The 26,320-nt window shown below is 41.6% G+C and overlaps 3 protein-coding genes across 3 annotated transcripts in view; all 3 read left to right on the top strand.

Moving 5' to 3' along the window:
- The first annotated feature begins 4,786 nt into the window (after positions 1 to 4,786).
- On the top strand, positions 4,787 to 5,877 carry LOC122209081 (vomeronasal type-1 receptor 4-like). Its single transcript, XM_042920705.1, has one exon. The coding sequence runs from the start codon at positions 4,887 to 4,889 to the stop codon at positions 5,826 to 5,828; it is 942 nt and encodes a 313-aa protein (XP_042776639.1). The 5' UTR covers positions 4,787 to 4,886; the 3' UTR covers positions 5,829 to 5,877.
- A 2,249-nt stretch (positions 5,878 to 8,126) lies between these two features.
- Positions 8,127 to 16,016, top strand: LOC122208857 (protein FRG2-like-1). The gene is made up of 6 exons (XM_042920313.1): positions 8,127 to 8,186; positions 10,606 to 10,802; positions 13,448 to 13,863; positions 14,138 to 14,212; positions 14,434 to 14,514; positions 14,780 to 16,016. Exons 1-6 carry the CDS (start codon positions 8,127 to 8,129, stop codon positions 15,466 to 15,468), a joined length of 1,518 nt encoding a protein of 505 aa, XP_042776247.1. The 3' UTR covers positions 15,469 to 16,016.
- Positions 16,017 to 21,452: 5,436 nt separating this feature from the next.
- LOC122208856 (zinc finger protein 28-like) overlaps positions 21,453 to 26,320 on the top strand; it is a 53,573-nt gene continuing 48,705 nt past the window's right edge. Inside the window, 3 exon segments of the mRNA XM_042920312.1 lie at positions 21,453 to 21,735; positions 22,232 to 22,329; positions 23,372 to 23,433. Coding sequence (XP_042776246.1) covers positions 23,419 to 23,433 — 15 coding nt within the window. The 5' untranslated portion in view covers positions 21,453 to 21,735; positions 22,232 to 22,329; positions 23,372 to 23,418.

The raw sequence follows: 26,320 nt of genomic DNA, 5'->3' as shown, positions 1-26,320 counted from the left end.
GCAAAGAGGGAAGTATGAAAGATGGATTCATAAAGGGGCATGTACTGCTCTCTTCTTGCATACATGGATATGATGGCTAGATACACATACATGCGTGTGAGTGTAATTTTTGAGATATGGTGGGACTGTGGGAGTCCATGTGAGTGTGAGTCGTAGTAGGCATGTATGATTTTGGCTGAGAGTTTGTACATAGGGATGGGCATGAGTTGGTGAGAGAATATATGTGTCTATAAGTATGTGAGTATATGTGACTGTGTATGTGATTTATATGGAGGTGTGTGCATGTGTTTGTATGTGTGTGCATGCGTGTGTGCTCACATGCATGTGCAGTAGAGGCTGCCCACTGTGTGGCTCTCATCCCAGGCTTGGAATTTGACAGGCATTGGATAGTGGGCCTGGATAAGATGTAGATTTGTTTGTAGGAGAAAACTAATGGGTAATCTGAACTCCTATTTTATATTTCTTCATGTGTTACAAAAGCAACAGTTCTCATTACTGAAAATACATCAAAAAACAAGTATGGAAAACTGTGGTAACCATCCAGTGCTCTTGAATTGCATATGTAGCATTTATTTCACAGAAAAGGAACCATCTGAGGCTTAATTTAGACTCCCAAAGTAATTGGCATTGAGTGCCTTTGAGTTTCAACTTTTGAAAACCCTCAGGTATTTTTTCTGGTACCAACTTTTTGCTTCTAATTTAATGGTAGTTCACCTCTGTGGTCTGAAGATTAGGAAGAAATCACTCTTGGGTGGAAGAACTTGTCAGCAAAGCAGATCCAGGGAGAGACACCTACTCGTTCCCAGTCCCTCACCTGTCAGACCTCTGCGTTTTGCTCCCCTCCACGTGAGACCTGTCTGCCTTCAGGAATGGAAAACAGCCTGTACCAGTCATTTCAATGGTCCCTTTGTAGTTATTAACTGGAAATTGGTAATTGGTTGCAGTAATTACCAACTTCAGAAAACAAGTTCTTTATAAATGTTCTCAGATCCCCAGCCGGCGCTGTCATGGCCACTAAAGGTGAAATGATAATTGCAATTCTGAAGGGAGGGGAGGTCACGATCACTGCCCCATAACACAGGGTCTCGTTTCTGCCTCCCTCCCACATGCATGAGCCCTCATGACCTTGCACTGAGTTCACCATCCACACAGAGGGATGTTTCTGGGAAAATATTTTCCATTTCAGTCTGAGAAGCAAGTCTATAATGTATAGACGTCTATGGGGAGTAAATGTGGGTAAGTGATTGTATATGAAACGGGGATTATTCTGGGTTTGAAACGGATCCAGTGTCATAGCCACAGAAACATGAGCTTAGTAAAGAGAGATGGGGTCCTAGACTTTACCCAATGCCTGCTGGCTCCTGGTGTGATTTATTGTAATCCACAATGACAATGATTGTGGGTATTTAGTCCAGTGAAAAGGAATCCTGATTTTTCAGGTAATTTGAGCCAGCGTTATTTTTTTTTAACGTTTATTTATTTTTGAGGGACAGAGAGAGACAGAGGGTGAGCACGGGAGGGGCAGAAACAGAATCGGAAACAGGCTCCAGACCCTGAGCTGTCAGCACAGAGCTCGACGTGGGGCTCGAACCCACAAACTGTGAGATCATGACCTGAGCAGAAGTTGGACGCTTAACCAACTGAGCCACCCAGGTGCCCCATTTTTTTCCCTGGCCTGTACATCTGAAAGCAATTGCTTTCAGCCTACCTTACAGGAATCAAAGACCAACTTGGTAGCATTACTAGAGGTGTGCCTGTAATCCCTACATGTTTATAATAAGGACTAGGATAAATAAATCTGTACGGGGGGCGCCTGGGTGGCTCAGTCGGTTAAGCAGCCGACTTCGGCTCAGGTCATGATCTCGCAGTCTGTGAGTTCAAGCCCCGCATCCGGCTCTGTGCTGACCGCTCAGAGCCTGGAGCCTGTTTCAGATTCTGTGTCTCCCTCTCTCTCTGACCCTCCCCCATTCATGCTCTGTCTCTCTCTGTCTCAAAAATAAATAAACGTTAAAAAATTTTTTTTAAAAAATAAATCTGTACGAATCATGCAATCTTGTGAACAAACAGGATATCCCAATGACAACTGCCAGAATAGAAATGTTTTCTCTAACTCTGAGTATGATGTGCTTAATGGAGACAGTAGTATCTCTGCTGAAAATATCATGGTCTGTGGATTACGGTGAGACTGTTTTCTTCTGGAAGCTATTGAAAATAGCATTTAAGGAAAAGACAGTTCTGTAATAATGTGTTTCAAAGAGTAGCTGTTAGGCTTACGTGTATCCTATGGTGTTTTCTCTGGTATCAGTTGTAAATTCTATAACATCAATTTGTGAAGCACACAACGGTCCTGTATTAGAGTTTACAATTTGCATATGTCATATTTTAATATATTTCAGAGAACTTACCACATGGTTAATAGTTCCTAACCTGGTATTAATAAATAAGCATATGATCTAAATTACTAATACTTCAGTTTTTACCTTACTCTATTTTATCCCATATTAGAATTCAACATCCCATACTTCAGGGCAAGACATGAGATTATGATAGGTTTCCTTATACTTTTGTTCTTGACATAAAGGCAAATGCCCCAAAGGTTTTTTTCTTTCTGTTTCCATCCTACTCTTGAGTCATTCTTGCTTGCATTCATTCAATTCAATTTGTCATGGGACAGATTCCTATAACATGAATCTGCAATCAGTGCATCTACATTTTATTAAATCTCTAAAGCTTTATTCATTTTGATATTGGTCTACAGAACAAATCTTTACACATCGTGAAAGTTATAACAAAAATTATAAAGTAACATACTATCAAGCTAAAATAAAAAGGCAAAGCTAAAACCAAAACTCTATATATAGATTTTTCAAAGAACAGAGCTGTCTAGCTTACTTAGCATAGTATAGCCATTAGATGCACTGTGTCTGCAAACAACTCAGCCAGATTCAAGTCCACACTTTGCCCCAAGTACGGTATGAATTTAGGCAAATCACCTATCCTGTCTGCATTCTCCTTGTCTTTAAAATGAAAGGGATAGTAGTGATGACTCAGAGTTTTGTTTAAAAAGTAAGTTACAACATGTATGAACCTCATAGCAATGGCTCGTACGTTGTTATTTGCTTTAAACGCTTGGGGCGCCTGGGTGCCTGAGTCAGTCGCACATCTGACTTCAGCTCAGGTTGCGATCTCCTGGTTCTTGAATGTAAGCCCTACATCGGGTTTGCTGCTGTCAGCACGGAGCCTGCTTTGGCTATCCCAATGCTCACTCTCTCTCAAAACTGAATAAACAATTTTTTAAAAAAGGTTATATACTCAACTCTTGAAAATCTCTTTAAAAATTAATATTTCTCTTGTTAACCTTTATTGATATACAATTGACGTGCCAAAAATCGCACATATTTAATGTATATATTTTGATGAGTTTGGAAATCTGCTTACCTATGTGATGCCATCACCACAATCAAGGTACTAAAATATCCAGCACTTCCAAAACATTCCTTGTGTTCCTGTGTGTGTGTGTATGTGTGTTTGGTCAGAGCACTTCACTTAAAGTATAGGCTCTTTTCATAATTGGAAGTGCACAATACTGTACTACTAACTATAGTCACCATATTGTACAACAGATCTCTACAACTCACTCATCTCATAAAACTGAAACTTTACACACATTGAACAATTCCCCATTCCCCCTCCCTCCAGCCCCTGGCAACCACTGTTCTATTCTCTGCTTCTATGGGTTTGACTATTTTAGATTCTGCATGTAAGTGAAACCATACCGTATTTTTCTTTCTGTGATTCGCTTATTTCACTTAGCATAACGTCTTTTATGTTCATCCAAGTAGGAGTTCCTTCTTTTTGAAGCTTAGATACTATCTCATTGTATGTATATACTCCACTTTCCTCATCCATTCATAGTCAATGGGCATTTCAATTGCTTCCATAACTTGGCTATTGTGAATGATGCTGTAATGAATGTGGGAATGCAGACACCTCTTTGAGACCTTGGTTTCAATTTTTTTGGATATATACCAAGAAGTGGGATTTCTGGACGATGAGATAGTTCTATCACATTTTTTTTTTTGAGGAACTTCTATACTTTTCCATGGTGGCTGCAATATTCTACATTTCTACCAGTAGTGTATAAGGACTCCAATTTTTCCACATCCTTACCAACATTTGTTATCTCTGGGGCTTGGAAGATACTAGTCATTCTAACAGATGTGAGATAACATCTCATTGTGGATTTGATCTGCATTTCCCTGATGATTAGTAGAGTCGAGCACCTTTTCATATCCTTGATCATTCATATGTTCTTTGGAGAAATGTCTATTCCTAAAGTTGCCCATTTCTTAATTGGGTTATTTGGTGGTTTCTTCTATTGAGTTGTTGGAGATTCTTATGTTTTGTATATTAAACCCTTGTCAGATGAATGCTTTGCAAGTATTTTGTCCCGTTCCATAGATTGCCTTTTCACTTTCGTGATTATTTCCTTTGCTCTGCAGAAGCTTTTTAGTTTTATATAATCCCACTTGTGTTTTTTTGGTTTTGCTGCCTCTGCTGTTGATATCAGATCCAGGAAATCATTGCCAAGACCAATGCCAAGAAGATTTTCCCCTATGTTTTCCTGAAGGGGTTTCCTTAAATCTTATGTTTAAGTCTTTCATCCATTTTGAGTTGATTTGTTGTGTATGGTCAAAGATAGGGGTCCAATTTCACCCTTTTACATATGGATATCTGGTTTTCTCAACACCATTTCGAAGGAGAAACTAATGATAAGTGGAGAATATTGGATTTTAGTTGACAAGACGCATGATGCCCACACCTCATATTCCCATGCAGGATCCTCTGGTTCTGAAGATAAATCTCAGTGACTGGAAACTGGCAGAATGGCCTCCAGGGATTTGGTCATAGGAGTGATCTTCTTAACCCAAACCGTGGTCGGAATCTTGGGGAATTTCTCTCTTCTTTACCATTATCTCTTCCTCTCCTTCACTGGGTGCAGGTTGAGGCCCACAGATTTGATTGTCAAACACCTGGTTGCAGCCAACTCCTTATCCCTCCTCTGTAAAGGAGTCCCCCAGATGATGGCAGCTTTCGGGTGGAACAATTTTCCAGGTGATTTTGGATGCAAACTTCTTTTCTATCTTCACAGAATAGGCAGGGGTGTGTCCATAGGCAGCACCTGCCTCTTGAGTGCCTTCCAGGCCATCACAATCAGCCCCCAGAATGCCAGGGGGACAAAACTTAAAAGGAAAGCTCTCAAGTACATTGACTTCTCTATATTCCTGTGCTGGACCGTCTACATGCTGGCAAATATCATTTGCCCTATCCATGTGACTGGCAAACGGAACAACGTGAGCATCTCAATGAGAAAGGATTTGCAATACTGTTCTGGGACAACTAATAACAAAATCACACAATTGCTACATGCAGCGTTGTTATCATTCCCTGATGTGTTATGTTTGGGGCTCATGGTCTGGGCCAGTGGCCACATGGTCTTCATCCTGCACAGGCACAGGCAGAGGGTCCAGCACATTCACAACACTAATGTCTCCCCCAGATCCTCTCCTGAGTCCAGAGCCACCCAGAGCATCCTCGTCCTGGTGAGCACCTTTGTGTGTTTCTACTCCCTCTCCTCCATCTGCCAAGTCTTTATTGCTGTTTTCGATAATCCCAGCTGGGTGCTGGTGAGCGTCTCCGCCTTCATCAGTGGATGTTTCCCAACTGCCTGCCCCTTTGTTCTCATGAACTGTAACTCCTGTGTGTCCAGGTTCTACCTTCCCTGGCTGAGGAACACAACATCCACGAAAGTGATAACAAACGCGTAAATTGTACGTTTTTGCACAGTGTACAGTTGTTACTTCATTCATTCCCCGAGCTGCCAGCATAATGACGCAACAATCACACCCCAGGAGAGTGGTCAGCAAGCCAGAATGAGCATCTGTCCCAATAAAAAACAATCAGTGGTAATAGTAAATGTGAATGAAATATTAATGCAATTATTATGAAAATACTTATGTAATTGAAATTTTGTTCACATTTCCAGTGAAATAGTTTGGAATCTGTGCAATTAAAACATGTTCCTGAAACAATCTAGAGATTGTGAGGGAGTATTTGAGTGTTGTAATTTTTAATTTGACATACTAAATATATCCAGAAATTAACTACGCTTGGAATTGTTGGAAAAGTTGCAAGAGAAGTTAACATGTGAGACGGCCATTCAAGAAAGTGAAGAAAAGAATGTTCTCAAGTAATAATGAAGTAGGATGGGGTGATGGTGGAGTGCAAATTCAGGTTCAGTTAGGAACATTTGGGACTAAGTTATAAAATTTGTAGTTTAAACCTTAGGGAGACAGTAATCTTTAAAATATGATGACATGGAGGGATATTAGCACATTTAAGGCATTTAACATAGAAATGGACAAAGGGACCTGGGTTGGGACAAAAGAGAGCACAAAAACCTGTTGTCACTGATGAAAAAAGTGAGTGGGTGGCAATTTTAAAAAACACATCAGGCAACCTACTGAATGGGAGAAGATATTTGCAAATGATATATCTAATAAGGGGTAAGGGGTTAATGTTCAAAATATATAAGGAGCTCACACAGCTCAACCAAAAAATAATAATAATCTGATTTTAAAATGAGCAGAGGAGTGCATCTGGGTGGCTCAGTTGGTTAAGTGTCTGACTTTAGCTCAGGTCTTGATCTCAGAGTGTGTGAACTCGAGCCCCACATCAGGCTCTGTGCTGACAGCTCAGAGCCTGGAGCCTACTTCAGATTCTGTGTCTCCCTCTCTCTCCCCCTCCCCTACTCTCACTCTGTCTCTCTCTCTCAAAAATAAATAAACATAAGAAAACTTTTTTAAAAAATGGACATGGGGGGCGCCTGGGTGGCTCAGTCGGTTGAGTGTCCAACTTCGGCTCTGGTCAACAAACTCACAGACTGTGAGTTCAAGCCCCGCGTCGGGCTCTGTGCTGACAGCTCAGAGCCTGGAGCCTGTTTCAGATTCTGTGTCTCCTTCCCCTGTTCATGCTCTGTCTCTCTCTGTCTCAAAAAAATAAAGGTTAAAAAAAAATGTACATAGGACCTGAATCGACATGTTTCCAAAAAAGACACTCACATGGCCAACAGACACATGAAAAGATGTTTCATATCACTAATTGTCAGGGAAATGCAAATCAAAACCACAATGAGATATCATCTCACACCAGTTAGAGTGGCTAGTATCAAAGATATAAGAAATAACAAGTGTTGGCAAGGATACAGAGAAAAGGGAGCCCTTGTGCATTATTGGTAGAAATGTCAGTTAGTGCAGCCACTTTAGTGGCCACTAGTAAACAGTATGGAGATTTCCACAAAGTATTAACATCAGAAATATAATACAACCCAGTAATTCTACTTTTGAGTATATGCCCGAGGAAAATTAAAACACTAATTTGAAAAGATACACACAATGCCGCTGTTTACAGCATTAGTTACAATAGCTAAGGTATGGAAGCATTCTTGGTGTCCATCAATAGATAAAAATGGGATATATATACATGATGGAATATTACTCAACCATAAACAAGAATGAAATCATGTCATTTGTGACAACATGAATAGACCTAGAGTTTATTATGTTCCATGAAATAAGTCAGAGAGAGAAGGACAAATACCATATGATTTCACTTATTTGTGGAATCTAAAAATCAAAAGAAATGAATGAATGAACAACAACAACAAAAGAGACACATACTCACAAACACAGAGAATGAACTGGTGGTTGCCAGTGGGGAGGGTGTAGAGGGATAGATGAAAGAAATGAAGGGGACTAAGAGGCACACACTTTCAGTGATAAAATAAATAATCCATGAGGATGAAGAGTTACAGCATAGGGAATATAGTCAATAATACAGTAACAACTGTGTGAGGCGACAGACGGTGACCATACTTATCATGGTGAGCATATCAGAATGTACATAGTTGTCAAATCACTACGTTGTACACCTGAAACTAATACGATATTATGTGTCAACTCTACTTCAATTAAAAATTTTAAAAAAGGAAAAAAACGCAAATACATGCCATCTGGGATAAACTGGCATGAATTTGTAGAAGGTAGGTTTTTCTTTAAAGTGTGAGGATGCCAGTTGGCCATGTTGGAATGAGGGAGATTTGGGAGGAGCACCCTCAAATATCTAAGGTGAGGAAATAAGGGGAGGCTTCCACTTTACTGAAATTCACTTCAATGGATAAAGAAAATGTGGTGTATCCATATACAATGGAACATTATCCAGCAACACAAAAGAAGGAAATCCTACCATTTGCAACAACACAGATGGCTCTCGAGGGCATTCTGCTAAGCAAGATAAGTCAGATAGACAAAGATGCATATATGACATATATGATATTGTTTGCATGTGGAATATAAATAAAACCAAACTCCTAGACAATAGAATGGTCATTGACAGGGATGGGTGCCAGGGGAGATGGGGAGACGGTAGTCAAAGGGTACAACCTTCCAGTTACAAGATGAATAAGTTTCTGGGGTTCTAATGTACAGCATGGTGACTACAGCTAACAATACTGTGTTATATACTTGGAAGTTGCTAAGAGAATAGATTTTAAACATTCCCAATATACCAAAAAAAGAATTACGTAATGAGATAAAGGTCTTAACTACCCCTGTTGTGGTATTCATTTTGCAATATATATGTGTATCAAATTGTCACGTTGTATATCTTAAACTTGCGCAATGTTACATGTCAATTGTATCTCAATAAAACTGGGAGGGAAAAATGCTCATTGTCTTCATGGTGGTTGCTTAAGATACTAGAATCCCTTCCATATTGTGGGAGGATGCCAATAGTTTTGCTTCTATTTTTCTTTTCTTTTTCGTTTGTTTGTTTGTTTGTTTGTTTGTTTTTTGAGAGAGAGAGAGCACATGCAAATGGGTAGGGGCAGAAGGAGAGATAGGGAGAAGAGGATCTTAAGCAGGCTCCATGCTCAGCATGGAGCTCAGTGTGGGGCTTGATCTCATCACCCCGGGATAATGACCTGAGCTGAAATCAAGAGTCCAAAGCTTACCTGATTGAGCCACCCAGGAGCCCCTCTATTCTTCTTACTTGGACCATTCCTGCTGGGCACTGCAAACCTTGTGCACACTGTGACTGCCAGCATGGCAGTGAAATTGGGGTCCTGGCCAAAGTGCTTGGGTGCAGCATGGGGTGCATCAATAAGTCCACCTCCCATCCTAAGGCTGGTTCATGAGCTAAGAGAGAATTCAGTTCAAGTCTTTTTTTATTTTTTTAAGTTTGAGAGAGACAGAGAGAACACAAGTGGGGGAGGGGTGAAAGAGAGGGAGAATCCCAAGCAGGCTCTGTACTGTCAGCACAGAGCCCAACATGGGGCTTCAACTCAAAAAACGACGAGATCATGACCTGAGCTGAAATCAAGAGTCAGATGCTCAGCCGACTGAGCCACCCAGGTGCCCCTTCAAATCAAGTCTTTAGATGGAAGGCTGGATGGATCCACATGGGCGGATGTCATCTCAGGTTTCCTGACAAGTCAGATCTATTCCTGGATATGTGGGTAGGCGTCAGCCTGGTAGGATGTTGTAGAAAAACACCAGTCAAATAAAATATGTTTTACCCTCAATGAAGAGTAAAAAGACATCTCAAAAAAGGAAAAAGAGACCTAGGACCTATGGAAACATTTCACAGTAAAAGAAATGCAAATGGTCATTTCACATATACAGAGGTATCCAACCTCAAGGGGCGCCTGGGTCGCTCACTTGGTTGAGCATCCGACTCATGATTTAGACTCAGGTCATGATCTCACAGTTGGTGAGTTCCAGCCCCAAATCAGGCTCTGCGCTGGCAGCACAGGTCCTGCTTGGGATTCTGTCTCCCTCTCTCTCTGCCCCTCCCCCACGTAGTCTCTATCTCTCTCTCAAAATAAATAAAAATAAACTACAAAACTAGAAATTTCAGCATACATATTCCTTAAATTTTATAATTTTATTTTTTGTTTTTATATATTTTATATACAATACAAAATTTAAAATATATGTAATATAATAATATATAGAAATTTAAACATTATATATTAAATATGTATCTGTTATATATAACATACAAGTTATATATATCATATATATTTACATATATTATACAATTTAAAATATGTGTGTTATAGGGGGACCTGGCTGCCTTAGTCAGTGGAGCATAAAACTCTTGATCTCAGGGTTATGAGTTTGAGCCCCACATTGGGTGCAGAGATTATGTGAAAGTAAAATCCTTAAAAATATGTTATATATACATATATTTCATATATTTATATAACATAAAATATATATTTATGTATACAATGGGTAAATTTTTATGTATTATTATATTCTATACATATATTATTATTATTTATCATTTTGCGTTCCTGAGTGAGGAACCCTGAAAACTATTGAGCTCTTTCTATATTTCTATTGAATCTCTGTCTGAGCTTGGAGATGGCTGTGCATGCAGAACAAAGAAAAAGACATCGGATTCCAGCATCCTTGGATTCCAGTTCTAAGAATGGCTTCAACCACCCAGATTCCTCACCTTTGCCTTTTTTGCTTCTGTCAGTCTTGCCAAGAGGCCCGGGGTCTGGAATTGCTGAGGCTTCCTTGGTTCCAGGTTCTTCTCCTCCCTGGAGGCCGAGGGCTGGGAGACAAGGGCCCCAGCCCAGCCCTTCAGGGGACATCTCCTGGTCCTCGCCATGTGTCCACAGGCCTGATAACAGGTCTTGCACATTATCTGTGGGTCGAAGAGGACAGTGGTCAGTGAGACAATCACAGGCAGTTTTCAAAGGTTACTATCAGGACAAGTGTTTTGCTTTGGGAATTGTTTTTTCTGGAGGGGACACAGACATGTAACCTGTTAAGTGTCTGGAACTTCATGATGCAATCAATAGTCATAACCGCAACTCATTTTATTTTATTTAAAAAAAATTTTATTTAAGTTTTTATTGAAATTCCAATTCACAACCTATTTTAAATCGGGAACCAAGGACAAAAGATCAAAAGATCTGTGGAGGATGATAATGCCTCAGCTGTCCTTGCAGTTCAAATTTTGGAGGCCGAGCAAACTCCATGGGACATATTGAATATGTCCAGGATAATTGAGAAAGGATGAGGCGGACCAGAAGCCTCCCCCTCCAGCTGGCTTTTTTACTGCCCGAGGAGGCCCCGCTCAAGCTTTGGAGCTCACCGCACCAGCTGGAGACAATCCACTTTGATTAATCACTCTGAAGATATAAAGGGATTATTTCCTGTTTATTTTCCTCTGCATTTTTATTTCATTCTTATTTGTTTTTTATTTTGCCACACATCTGATATCATCAACTATAATTTGATGAGTGTCATTTCCAAGCATTTAAGATATTTTAACATATATGTACCTATTTTTTAAATTATATATTGCTTTCTGCAAGTGCAAGATATGTATACACATCCAAATACTGTTCAATTCTGTATCATGACTTTTCTCTCAATTGTTTCTGAAGATTCTCCCTTTCACACATATACCTGTAGTTCATCCCGTTTCAGCACTGTTTGCCATTTACTTGGACTGGACCTTTGGTTTTAATCTCTGATCCTATTCAAGGGGATTTATGTTGTTCCTAATATTTTCCTTCCACTGGCAATGCTGCCACGAACATACTTGGACCATGTTCTTGTTTGCTATGAATTCCCTGTTGCTATAAACAGAAAGTGAGGAACCAAATTTCCGGATCATGGTTTTCAGGCATCTTTATATTTAGTGCCCATATTGTCCCCTGAAGGGGTTAAACCAATCACAACCCACACTAACCCTGGAGGAGAGTCTTCAATTCCCCACATCCTTGATACACAGGGTAATGTCTGAATTTTTACTAATTATATGCATGTGAATTGGTGATGTTGTTTATTTCCATTTGTTTTATTGTAAGCAATGCTGTACATAACACAACATCATATTCATCACAGTCTTACTAACATGTGAATTGTCCTTTTGAATTTCTTATTCAATTCACTGCGGATTGTTTTTCTTTCCTTTTAATGGGTAGACATTAATTTTTATATATTCTGGATATATTTCTCTCAAAGTGATGGGAATTGCAAGTATGCACTTCCATTTTGTACCTGGCCTTAAATTATATTTTCAGACAGAATGTACCAGATAGTAAGTATTAGTAATGTAGGAACTTTATTTAGATCCTTGTTCAAAACAAAGAAAAACAATTTAAAAATGTGTTTGAGTAATTTGGGAGAATGTGACTATGAACTGGGTATTAGATGATATTAAGAAACTAAACAATAGGGGTGCCTGGCTGGTTCAGTCAGTAAAGCATGTGACTTTTGTATTCAGAGTTGTGAATTTGAGTCCCAGGTTGGGTGTAGAGATTACTTAAAAATAAAATCTTCAAAAAAATAAAGTAAAAAGTAATTTGTGTTGTAATAGACTGGGAGTCTTTTTATTATCTTTTATATCCTTGAGTAGTTATTTATTAGAGATGAATTTTATGGCTCGCCACTGGTTGATTACAGAAATCCTGAATTCCACGATTTGCACTCAAGATTTCAGCCCCATTTCCCACCGAACCCCCATTCCAAAGGAGAAGTTTTCAGTGGATGATACAAGAATGGCAAAACACTAACACATTTTGAGGTGGCCTTAAAAAACAGATTCACTTTATTTTCTTTAATTGTGTGAATGCTTGAAATTTCCATATTAAAACCTTTAATGAGGGCGCTTGAGTGGCTCAGTCAGTGAAGCTCAGGTCTTGATCTCAGGGTTGGTGGGTCGAAGACCCACATGGTGCTGAGCACTGTGAGTGAGGAGCCTGCTTGGGATTCTCTCTGCCCCTCCCCCCACTTGCACGTGCATTCTCTCTCTCAAAATAAATAAACTATTAAAAAGGCTTAAAAACCTTTAATGAAAATCAATATTGGCGAACTATCTTCACCGTGAATTATTTTTAGTTCATTGCTGGTTTCACTTTTATATAAACATGTGGTATTTGTCAGATGTACTCATAGGTAAGATTGACTTGTTGATGTTCCTACAGTGACATCCAGTCGTTAAAGGTCCAGGCAGAGTTCCCGCTGTCTTTGGCCAAGAATGGAAACACAGGAGAGAAACACACCGTTTGCATCAGAAGGGTCTGGTGGACATTTTTATTAAGTCCGATTTTCCTGTGACTTACTCAGAACGAAATTATCAGTGAGAAGAATACTGACAATACATGTTTTCCAACGATATGGAAGAAATCTTTCTGATAAACCTACCTAATTCCTGTACTCTTGGGAAGAAGGAACACAAATCCAGTAAGGTCTTAACTAGTTGTGGGTGGGAGTTGGACCAGAAGTAAGACAGGGAGGGGTCCCCAGCCTTCCAGTCCCTCTGCCCCCTGGCTTTGTTGTCCCGCTTTTTGTCACCACGACAGGCCCCTGCAAAAGGCTCCCCTTGGCTGCGTGGGGCCCCCCACAGGAAGCACGAGCGGCCACGTTCCATCTCTCGCGAGAGCCCAGGTTCCCGAGCGGCAGGAAGGTGGAATTTTTCCAGCCAATAGGAGCGAGCCACGCCCTGCGAGGGCGCCTATAAAAGGCAGGTGCCAGGGGCGAGTCTGCACTTGGGAGACCTGGCGGTGCAGGGAGAAGGCCGTCCCCGGGGGCTTCCAGATGGACTCTGGAACTGAAGGCTCAGAGCCCCGCTGCTCATCCGTGCGACACCCCACTGACCGGCCGCCCTGCCACCAGAACTCGTTCACAGAAAGCGGCCCAGATGTGGAGGAGAAAGCACTGGAAGGGAAAGAGGAGACGTTACTGTCGCCGTTGAGAGAGAGCCGCACCCAAAGGCGAGGTAGGAGTCGGGTGGTTTGTGTGGGGGGGCTGGAAGGAGGGGTAGGGGTCAGGGTTGTATTCGGAAATCGGTGGCAGGGAGCATCACCCAGCTCCAGGGAGGCTTTGAGAAACGGGGCATTGACCCCCGGGCCCAACTTGCTCAGGTTCACCTCGGACCCTGGCTGAACAGGCTGTGTTGAGAGAACCGTCCACAAATCGGGGTCTGGGATGGACTAGAGGGTTCTGCGGGCCTCGAGAGAGGCCACTGGCGCAAACGGCCTCTTTTCCCCCAGGGCCAGAGCCCAAGACCGAGGAGGAGGATCCCAGGGAAAGTGAGCCCAAAAGGGACAGCTGCATTTCCGGATCAGGTGACAGCTGGTTTTGCTGGGGAGGGGGCACAGGACGTGGGGCGGCTCAGTCTCCCCGGTCAGGGAACTGGAGCTCGGTGGCACCCTCGCACATCCTGGGCTCTAGGAAGAGCTGGGAGCCTGGCCTTGGTCGCCAGCCCCGGTCCTCGCGTGTGCAGGACGGATTAGGGCCGCGAGGGGTCGGCCCGAGGCGGCCACAGAACCTCTGGCCTTGTCCGCAGAATCGGAAGGCTGCTCCAGCTGGGAGGGCTCCGGCAAGAGGAAAGTCACTTCCAGCGACAGCACCTGCCCCCCGGCAGCAGGTAGGATCTTGCTTTGGGGCGGAGGTGCGCGGAGAGGAAGGCAGGTCAAGCACGCGGGGCGTGGGCACAGAGGGTTGTTGAGGGGCTGCATCGGGTGAGGAGGCCCTGGAATCCAGGGAGCTCTGGGGGACCCGTGCCGGGCCTGGCCTCGCCTCGTCCCGGAGCCGGGGCAGGAAGGCTTGGGAGACCGGCGGGGTTCACCCGAGGGGGTGGGGTCCCCGGGACTCCAGCTGGCGGGGCGCTCGGCCACGTGCTGCCTCCGCAGGGGCCTCTCCAGCAGGTGAGCGCAGTGTGACTCCGGGAAAGAGGAAACGGACGACGCCGGACTCGGGCCAGGGCAGCGAGAGCGAGGAGACCGCGGGTGCCCGGCGCAGGAGGCGCGGGGCGCGGGGCGCCGGGCGCGGCCGGCGGAGCAGGCGCGGGTCCCCGGGAGACCGGCCGCCCCCACTTCGGAAGAGGCTGGTGACCGCCGTGCGCGCCCTGTCTGAGGCGGTCCGTCAGGACGTGGCCGGGGCGTGGGAGCAGCGGGAGCGTTCCCCGCTGACCTGGGAGCAGCGCTCGGGGCTCGGGCGGCTCTGGGCGCCTCTGGGCGCGGCCTTGCAGACCGTCTACACCATGGCCAACCAGGCGGCCTACGTCTTCCCTGCAGTGAGCTGGCTCGTCCCAGCCCCGCCGCCGGGCCCCCGGGCTCCAGCTGGGGATACAGGAGAAGCCCGGGGCTCCCCCCGCGAGGGACACGGGGCCTCCCCTCCCCGGGTCGGGAGCGAGGCCGCCAGCGCTCCGTCAGGCACCCGCGCTGCCGCAGAGCTGCGCGCGCAGCCCCCGGGGCGAGACCAAGGCCCCGCTACCGCCCACACTGCGGGTACCGCGCGTGTCAGACTTGCGGCGCTCCGAGCAAAGGCACTGCCAAGACCGAGTGCGGAGCTGACGAGCTCGCGTCCGATTTCGTGTTAGGCACTGTGGTGTGTTTTGAGGGTCTTAGGACGGCCGAGCATTATTTCATGATGAGAACAGGTATCGGGGTGTAATTCCTATGTTGTTGCCCACGTCTGGCCAAGTAAACATACTTCTCTCCTCCCCTTTGATCCGAAAAGGCGCTAAGTCTTGGGTCCCCTGCCTCCAGTCTTGGAGGACTGAAGCCGCAGGCCTGGGGGAGCATCTATGTGGCGGGATGGTTGTACTGTTCGGTTTGGTGAAGTCACCATGTCGGTTTGCCCTTCGCTTTTCAGTTACTCTATATGAAACCTGGTTCAAGATACATTAGTGTTATTGACCGTATGTGCTTATTCTCACAGCTGGCTCATATGCCAAATTTTAAATTTTCTTCTATTTTGCAGATTTCAAGTTATCCTATTTATGAGAGGATATTAAATCCAAGATAGATGCTGTCATTTTGTATATATTTTATGTACTTTCCAATTTGTATTTTACACTGGGGTCATGTAGTCTTTCATCTATAAATGTGCAGAATTTTATGTAAGCAAAATAAACCTTTTTCCGTATTGTCTTGTCCTTTGGTTCCTAATTTCTACATAACAGCGATAAAATAAAAATGCTGCTCATGGATTGTAGGTGTTAGATAATTTCATATTTATCTAGATGGAGTTTGTTTTATGGCAAGTGAGGGTTAGGAAGGAGGCTGTTTTCTTTTCACCTCTACTGCATTTCCACCTTGACTTTCCTACACCTAGCAGCTCTTATTGTAGGACAGGGATAGCAGTTAATTATCCCACTGAATGGGGCAATTCAATTATAACATATTATAAATATGTTTGAACCCATGCCCTGACTTCAAATTATACAAAACAAGTGCCTGCATGTGTACAAAAAATTACAATTGGCAAGTTACATTTGGGGATTGGAGGTGCTATTACCAAAGGATGAAAAATAAAATTTTAAAATAATAAAATAATACAACAAAATAAAATAAAAAACAGAACACCTGGGAATAAATCCAATAAAAATGTATCAAGTGTATATGAGAAACTATATAAGATTTCAGAAATATATGAAAGTAGACATAAACAAATATAAAATCACATCATTGTTCTTAGGTAGAAAAACTCCATATTATCAAACATCAATTGTCCCTAAGCTAATTTATAAATTTAATTTGTTTCTGAAACAGATACCACCAGTTCCTTATTGAATCCAAACATGCTATTACAAAAAAAAAAAAAATCCCTACAGCTGAAAATACAAATAAAAATATGCAAGAAAACTCTGAAAAAGAAAAAAAGATGAGGGTAAACTTTTAGTTAAGCAAGAGCTCCAGAGATCTCCTGTACAACATTGCACATATAGTCATCAATGTATTTGTACACTTAAAAATCCATTAAGAGTGGGGCAAGTGGACATGCACCCCAATGTTTAGAGCAGCGCTATGGACAATAGCCAAATTATGGAAAGAGCCCAAATGTCCATTGACTGATGAAGGATAAAGAAGTGGTATATATATATGCAATGGAGTACTACTCAGCAATCAAGAAGAATGAAATCTTGCCGTTTGAAACAATTTGGATGGAACTAGAGTGTATTATGCCAAGCAACATAAATGAGAGAAAAACAAACATGATTTCACTCATGTGGAATTTGAGAAACTCAACAGATGAACATAGGGGAAAGGAAGGGAAATTAAGATAAAAACCAAGAGGGAGGCAAACCATAAGGGACTCTTAAGTACAGAGAACAAACTGAGGGTTGCTGGAGAAGGGGTGTGTGGGGGGAATAGGTTTTGGGTGATGGGCATGAAGGAGGGCACTTTTTGGGATGAGCACTGGGTGCTATGTATAAGAGATGAGTCACTGGGTTCTACTCTTGAAGCCAAGACTACACTTATGTTAACTAAAATTTAAAAAATAAAGAGGGGTGCGTCTGGTGACTTAGTTAAGCGTCTGACTTTGGCTCAGGTCATGATCTCATAGTTCATGAATTTGAGTCTGCATTGGGCTCTTTGTTGTCAGCAAGGAGCCCACTTCAGATCTTCTGTCCCCCTCTCTCTCTGCCCCTCCGCAGCTCATGCTCTGTCCCTCTCTCTCAAAAACAAACATTTTTAAAAATCCATTATAGGGTAGATCTCATTTTTAAGTATTCTGAAAAACAAAGAAAAAAGAAAAAATGGATAGGCAGCTCTATGAAACATGTTTCTTAAATAAGACTGATAGATGAGTAGAGATAAGAATTGAAAAATAGACCAAAGTATATGAGGTTAATAAGCAATGAGAAATTGGGGATGACATCATTAATACTTGGGGTTTGGTAGTTGATATTACTTGATATTACTATCACAAAGGTAAGGAATTGATTTACTCTTCACATCCTATAATAAGGTAAAGGTCCAATGAAAAGTACAACTGCATGTTAAAAAACAAAAAGCTTATTTTCATTGCAGACTCTGCCTATTAAATGGAAATCAAAAATACACTCACTCCTTCCTGTTAGAACAGTTGGCTCAGTGTGAAGGTCATGGCAGTCAGTACATGCAGGAGGGAGGCAGCCAGATCTTAAGGTCTGGGTTTATGATTCCACAACCTCCCCTTCCTGAAGAAATAATCATTTCATCCAGAACTCCAGAGAGAGCACAGGTTTGGGGAACTGAGAATATTGAAAAGCTTTTCTTCCTCCCAGTTGCTACTTGCCAAAAACCAATTATAAGTTCCAAATTAGCATCTCTCAGGTGTTTGGGAGAAGCTCTCTCTTTTCCACAAGCCCTGGAGGTAGACAAGTGTTCAAGAGGAGGGCAGGAAATGCTGAGGTCTGATAGATGAGGGACTGTTGAGGAAACACTTGAATTTCAATGGATTCTCTGCTCTCTTGAGAAATTCTACCCCAAATAGAGTTGTTTCTAATATTCAGACCACTCAGGTGACCTATCATATAAGTTATAAGCATAGAAATGAAATCAAAGTATATGCAAAGGATTTTCAGAGTTACAATCAAAGAACATGCCAACAATGATTTACATCAGGGATCACTGGATTATTTGCACAACTCAGTGCCAATATATTTGGAAGTGTACATGACGTGGAAATTTGTTAGGAAGATATGCTTTACCAATATTGATCTCCCTAATGTTAACAGGAAGTCTAAACAGAACAATATCTACAAAAAGGGAGAAGTTTCTGAGACCCTCACAAATAAAAGCACCAAGATCAGATGATGAAATGGGCAGATTCAATAATTCCTTTAATGCTCAGATAATACTCATTTAAATTAACTTTTAAGATGTTTAAATTTATTTTGAGAGAAAAAGAGAGAGCGATAGAGTATAAGCATGCAAGTGGGGGAGGGGGGCAGAGAGAGAGGGAGAGAGAGAATCCCAAGCAGGTCCGGACTGTCAGTGCAGAGCCTGACACAGTGCTGAGTATCACCAAATGTGAGATCAGGTCCTGAGCCAAAATCCAGAGTCGGAGGTGTAACCAACTGAGCCACCCAGGGGCCCCAATACTCATTTAAATAGCATTTGATGGTTATATCTTTCCACGCCTGTATTTTTGCTGAGTTTTCAGTCATCAGCTCTAATTGCCTTTATTATTAAAAAAAAATTTTTTTTTACATTTATTTATTTTTGAGAGACAGAGCACAAGTTGGGGGAGGTGCAGAGAGAGAAGGAGACACAGAATCCCAAGCAGGCTCCAGGCTCTGAATCGTCAGCACAGAGCCCGATGCGGGGCTTGAACTCACAAACCGTGAGATCAGGACCTGAGCCGAAGTCAGATGCTTAACCGACTGAACCACCCAGGCGCCCCTAATTGACTTTATTATTAAGAAACATGAGTTCAAACTAATCCTTTGTTTTCCCTACCATAAATACACAAATACTCCCCATGTCTAAGTCAGACATTAGAACCATAATGTTGGACAATCCTTAGTTCACAAATACAAATACATACACATTACACATAGATGCAAACACATGTGCATATGCACAACATAATACTCAAATGCACAGCCATATACCCTCACACAATCACACCCTCATACACTCCATAGCAAACTCACACTCATGCACATGCTCATCAAACACAAGCACACACATTTACACACTCGCCTGTACTCCCACATTCCCAGTCCCGTGTGATTATATTCAAAGGGTCTGCATGCACATGTGTATCTCGACAATGTGCTCATATGTTGGAAGAATACAGGCATCTCCTGACCTTGGATGCCAGACAATAGAGGCACTTTCCACCTCTTTTACTTCTTCCATCCCTACAACAACCCCAAAGATGATTATTTACCACGTGAAATGTCTTAAACTGCTGTGAGCATTGCCACTGCAGGTCCAGGAGAACGGGGCCGAGTTGGAAGGTTGCAGGTGTGTTAGAGCAGGGTCCAAATGAGGCCAGAGGGAGGGGGTTATAGGCAGTGTGCAGAGAGCATGGGAGCGCGGAGGGATAGATGGAAAACTCTTCAAAGGCATATGATGCCATAGTACTTGGTAAATACAGATAGGGACAGAAAAGCAAGGGGGAAAGGCTAAAATGCACCCTGAAGTATGGGGTCAAAGTCAGGGACATCAGTATGAGCACAGAGTTGGCTGTAGATACGCAAGTAAAATCACTATGAAAAATAATTCAGTAAGCTAATAGGATATAATATTGATATACAAAAAAAAAAAAAAAAAAAAAAAAGAAAAGAAAAGAAAAAGGGCTCATGAAATAAATAGCTTTAAAAAAATAAAATGAAATAAACTGACCAGGAATGAACCTAACAACAATGTGTAAAGCCAATATGTAGGAAAAAAATAAAACATTCCTGAAATATATGAAAGTAGAAGTAAATGAATGTAAATTTATATAATGTTCTTGGGTAGAAAAACTCATTATAAAAAGGTCAATTCTCCTTAAGCCAATTTATAAATTTAATTGGATCCTGATATAGATACCATCAGTTAGTTTTTCAAACTAGCAGTGTTATTGCAAAAACCTTACAGAATAATGAATAAGAATAGCCACAAAAACTCTAAACAAAACAAGACAAAACAAAAAAAAAAAAAACCAAAATGAGTATGGTTATCCTCCTGAGATGTTTATTTATGAACAGGGTATTGTATCAATGAAGTTAAAAATTCAGAAGTATGTCAAAGTGCACAAGAAAAGTTAATAACCAGTAAAAACTAAAGTGGGGATGACATCATTAATGCTTGGTATTTGGGAAATGGGAATTCCTATCAAAATGTCCATAAATGGTCTTTTCTCTACATCCTACAGAAAAATAAAGGTCAAACAAAGGAGAAGTCTATAGGGTAAAAAATAATTAAAACATTGTTAAATTCCTCATAAGACTTGCTTCTCTCTCTCTCTCAATAAACTGTTTTTAAAAATCTAATTTTCAAGTATAAAGTAGTCTTCCAAAATAACTAAGAACAAAGATTTTTAAAAATTGAAATTGCAATGATATTTGGCAATTAAGGACTTAAGCAAAATGCAGGTACCATCTGGTAGGTCTCAAAGGCGTTTAGATTTATAGTTCATCTCGAGAGGTGTGGATTCGAATATCAAATTTAAAGAGAGAAAAATGGATGAACACTCATAGAGGCAGAAATGTTTGTTCCTTTAAAGCAACGTGCCAGCCCTCCGCCCCCACAGCCCAGGGCCTGGAGAGGAACGCCAGGGAACGCAGTCCAGCAAATGGGGAGCAGAAGTGACAATTCAGTGAATAGCTCTGATGGGGGGTTAGTACCAAATTGCACATTCGCCACAGAAGAGTTTTGCATTTCGCATTCTAGCGTCCATCACCGACACTGACCACCCCGGCTTTTTGCCTCATTAAACAAGGAGCTGTCATGTCCAGGTCTCAGTGGACCCACGAGGACCTCCGGCCCCAGGTCCCCGTGCTGCTACGCCTCCCTCGCTGGCCGCACGTCTCCACCTGTCGCTACAAATGTTTCCCTGGGCACCGTGCTCAACCTGTCAAATACCACTGCTCCCAACAGAAGCGGCCCACCCTTCCCTAACGTTGTACCCAGCCTGGCTCCAAACGACACCAGCGGGATTGGAAGGAATCCAAAAGCAGAGCTCGAAACCGCCGGGGAGAAAGGACAAACAGACTGGCAGACGCAGGGAAAGGGACGGTGCGCAGGCCGGGATCCAGTAACTCAAGCCCCGGCTCCCAACCTTCGCGTCCGCGACCCGCCTCCGCCCCGCCCCACGACACACGCGCACGCGCGCTTTTCTAGAGACCCGGAAGCGGATCGCGCGGAGCAACGGGCACGCTCGGGTGAGTGAGTCTCCGTTTTTCTGGTTCTTACCAGCGGTCGCGCTCATCAAACCCCTCCTCCACACCCAGGTTTCGGGGTCACCTGGTAAGGTAAAATCCTGGAACCCACTCGTCCCTCTCGCCGGAAGTTCGTCCCTTTTGCTTCTCGCGTTGTGTCCATAAGACTTTCCGAGCCCTGTCGCTTGGTTCGGGTACCGAGTGTCTGCGTTCCTTTCCGGTTAAAATCGCTCAGAGGCAAGTACGGGCCCCAGGCCCACTGCCTTTGGCCGTCTATCGTATGTTGGAACTATTCTTTGATGTCTGGTAAATAACTTTATAGTATTTCATTACACAGGCGTTAAGCATGTTGATGATCTTTTAACATTCAAAATCTAGTTTAGTCAGTTAATTTAATACTCAACAGTTCTCTTCTTAAGTTATCTTTTACATTACCGAGTTCTGAGCTGAAGTCTCCAACTAAGTAGATGTTCTCCTCAAGTCCCCTTTGTCTTTTCAGTACAGATGTTGATGGATGGGCTGGATTGATGTGGAACTTTGTTCCAGCAGAGCCCATCCGTTCATGATGCAGAGACTGCTCAGACCTCATCTCCACAGGTGACCCTTTTTCATGTTTTCCAGGACTAGTTACTATTTGTAATTTAATATAGTTGTTCTGAAAAAAGGAATTAAATGCTTGGGTTTGATTACACCCATGAAAGAGAAGCTTCTCTTGTTTCAGGAATATGAAAGGTTATGATCTGGAATTAGGACAAGCCCTTTCCACTTAAACATGTCAAGGCCACCATTTCAGAATTTACTTATACCCAGTTCTGCTCACTCCACTCAGACTTAAGGGTAACTTGGTAAAGTAACTCTTCCTGTGATCCCCAGGGCACCCACCTTTAACATGAGTCGATAGACCAAGAATTCTGAACATGAGCTAATAAGATCCCTGAAATGATCCCTGAAATGATTGGGTGTGTGTTTGTCTTTGGCAGTTTTCTGGGAGAGGGTGTGCAGTTATCATTAGACTTTACAATGTGACCCAGTTCCAAAAATAATGAAAACCACTAGGAAAGAGGCAGGAGCATAGTCTTAGAGACAGAGGCACGCCTCTGTCAGCTTCACCCTCTTTCTGTGTATCCTAGCTAAATCTTAAAAATTTGATCATCTCGTCTTTTGACATTAAACCTTCTTACAGCTTGCCATCACCAGCAGGACAAAGATCTAAACTCTCCGTATGGCTACCAGGGAGCTCTGGACCTGGGGTGGCCTTTAAGAATTGTTCTAAATTGATGGAATGGACAGGATTCTGTGTCCTGCATCAACCATTCATTGCATGTTGGTTGCCTAAGGAGGAGCCAAGAACTTGAATGAGGCACCTCCCTTTGGCTCAGTGTCAGGTAGACAGAGGACAATTCAGTTGCAGTAGAGTATGTAGGTTTCAGCAGGAGGGGAGGGCTTTCTGAAGAAATGGATGAAAATGCACTTGGAGAACTCCATATAGGAGTTTATTATCCCTGTATCCCTCCTGTTGCAGTTGGCAGCAAAGGACGATCTTTCTCCCATAGTGAGGTTCTCCCTATATGTATATTATGGCAGAAGAAGGGGTTATGATGATTCTAAACATTAAGCAACATAACTTTTTGTCATGCAGTATAACCTTACCTGAGAAAGAAGACCAGAAGAGGGAAAAAAGGAGGAATGGCTCTTTTCCAGGTAAAAGTCATATTTTTCATTGATTGTTCTTCCTAAAATGTCACATTTTGGACTTGTTAATCTTCGTCTCCAAGGTATCCTGCCTACAATGTTTACTCCCACCCAGGGCCTTCTCCCACTCTCCTGTCATCTCCATGCAGATTCCATCTCACTGTGACCCAGTGACATAGAACTTAATGAAAAGGCTCATTTTAGGTGGTAATCCTGTGAAAGATTTTCTACATAGGCAAGGACTGGAAAATGGGAGTAGGCTTTGTGGTGTCCTTGGAGTTGGGCAGTAAGGATTCTTCAGAGACCCCTTCTGGATCGTTTTCAGCTCATATAAACCAGGATTAAAGAGATTACATATGTTAGTAATGTATTAATGTGCACAAGTACCTGAGAAACCCTGGAAAGTAAGACTGACAGGGTAGATTTGCTTTGTCTTATTTTACAAATACCTTTTGACGTTAAAGAAGGGAGTCCTTGTGCTTCTGACTCCAAAGTATTAATTCTTTAGAATAGAGTGGGAAGTTCAATGTAGGAATAAGGAATACAGAGAGTGTTTTATTTTATTAACATAATTGATTTTAAAGTGTAGAATCAACCTACTTGTGTAACAGTAAGTGTTCTTTAAATTAGTATTTTTTTATTTTTTATTTTTCTAATGTTTATTTTTGAGGGCGAGAGAGCAGGGGTGAGCAGAGAGAGAGGAGGAGGACGGGGGATCTGAAGTGGGCTCTGTGCTGACAGCAGCAACCCTGATGTTGGGCTTGAACTCATGAACTGTGAGATCATGACCTGAGCCCAAGTCAGCTGCTCAACCAACTGAGCCACCCAAGCGCCACATATTATTTATAGCACATCCATCTCATACAGACCATGGTGTTCATTTAGGAAATGTTACACTGCACATTTTTTAGATAGAAATGTTTAATTTAGCCAGACGTAGCTGCAGAACCTTCTGTCATCAGGGAGGCTGGTGCTAAATTTTCATTTTACTAATTGTTAAATATTATTTTTATTTTTTATTTTTTTGTATTAAATCCTTCTAGTATGTATTTTTGTGGTTCAGTTCCACAGAGTGATGCAGTTTAGAAACTAAGAAGTAAATATACCCTTGCCTGTCATATCTTCCATCATCACTGATTGTCTTCATTGGGAACTGATGTTCTCTTTAGTGCAAATCTTCTAAAAATGCATTTATATGTTGTAATGAGATTTTAGAATATATTCTCCAGCAAATGTTTAATCATCATATTTTATTCTACAAATTGAAATATTTACATACCATATGTCTTGAAGTTGTTTTCATGTTAGGAAACATAGAGATAACTGCTTTTTTTGGATCCTCATTGGAACATTCTCTAAATGAAGATACATGAGTCCTTTACAATTTCTTACTGTTTCAAAGAATGCCATGGTGGCTGCTTCTACCAGGCTAACGTCACTACAGATATCTAAGGATATCTTAAGATTGTACTTCTTCACTGTGATTAACCAGATTAATGATGGTCTTTCTGAGGAAGCACAGACATTCCACTTAGTAAATAAAGATTTTAAACCAACTGTCTTGAACATCCTCAGGTAAAGGAAAACATGGAAGAAGTAGAACAGTGTTTCAACAAATAGAAAATGTCAATAAAGAGATAGAAATTATAGTAAAGGGATGGAATAGAAATTCTGGAGTTAAAAAAGTATAAACACCAAAATTGAGAATCCACTAGAGAGTTCATCAACAGATAGACAATAAGAATAAAGAATCCGTGAACCTAAACATAAGTTAACTGAAATTATCAAGTGTGAACAGAAGAAAGGGGACAAAAACAGAATAAAAGGGAAAAAAAAAAGAAGAAAAATGAACAGAGACTAAAAAACCACTATCAAGAATACTGATATACATGTAATAGGAATCCCAGAAGGAAAGGATAAAGAAGAAAGGACAGAAAGAATATTTGAAGAAATAAGAGCTGAAAACTTGCCAAATTTATCAAAAACAACCTACACATCCAAAAACTCAATGAACTTCAGCTATGACAGATGCATGGAGATCCCTGGCAAGCACATAATCAGTCAACTTTTATAAGACAAAGGAGTGAATGCTGAACGTAGCAAGACAGAAACAACTTCTCATGTACTGGGCTTCTCAAGAAGTTTAACAGCCTATTTCTCTTCAGAAACTGTGGAGGCCAGGAAGCAGTCTCCTGTGGTATTAAAAGTTTGAAAGATTAAAAAAAAAACCTGTCATGAATTCCTTACGAGGCTAACTATACTTCAAAATTGATAGTGATATTAAGAGACTCCTAGAGGAACAAAAGCTGAGGGAGTTCACACTTACAGACTTAGCCTACATGAAATACCAAATGGAGTTCCTCAGGCTGAAATGGATGAAACCTAGTAAAGGTAGCTACATAAGTAAATATAAAAGCCAGTATTATTATATTTTTGTTTTCTAACTCAGTTTTTCCTATGTGTCTTAAAAGACAAATGTGTAAAACAATAATAAAAATCTGTTCTTGAGTGTATAAAACATCTGTTCACATCTCTTACAAATAATTTTTGACAGTAAGAACATGAAGGGTGACTGTATAACAACAGTTGTTTGTATGCTATTAAAGCTAAATTAGTATCAACTGAAATTCAAATATTTTTGGTTTAACATGTAAACTGTAATCCCCAGGATAACCACGCCGAAAATAACTTGAAAATAGAAAAATGAACATAAAGGCAATCAAAATAGTATGCACCTACATAGACACCTACAAGAGGAGGAATTATGAAAGAAAATATTAGATATACAAACAACAGATGTTAGAAGTAATTCTTATCAGTAGTAACTTGAAATGTATACAGATTAAACTCTTCAATAAAAGATAAAGGAATTATTTTTTTTAATGTTTTAAAATGT

Source organism: Panthera leo, chromosome E2 (genome assembly GCF_018350215.1).
Source record: "Panthera leo isolate Ple1 chromosome E2, P.leo_Ple1_pat1.1, whole genome shotgun sequence".
Classification (NCBI taxonomy): domain Eukaryota; kingdom Metazoa; phylum Chordata; class Mammalia; order Carnivora; family Felidae; genus Panthera; species Panthera leo.
This window is presented reverse-complemented; position numbering and strand designations above follow the sequence as displayed.

Excerpts from the sequence above, each read along its gene's own strand:
- LOC122209081 (XM_042920705.1), top strand. The coding sequence starts at position 4,887 with ATGGCCTCCAGGGATTTGGTCATAGGAGTGATCTTCTTAACCCAAACC.
- LOC122208857 (XM_042920313.1), top strand. The coding sequence starts at position 8,127 with ATGCCAGTTGGCCATGTTGGAATGAGGGAGATTTGGGAGGAGCACCCT. Across the intron at positions 8,187-10,605 it reads AGCACCCTCAAATATCTAAG|TCTTGCCAAGAGGCCCGGGG; the intron begins GTGAGGAAATAA and ends TGCTTCTGTCAG. Across the intron at positions 14,515-14,779 it reads CACCTGCCCCCCGGCAGCAG|GGGCCTCTCCAGCAGGTGAG; the intron begins GTAGGATCTTGC and ends CTGCCTCCGCAG.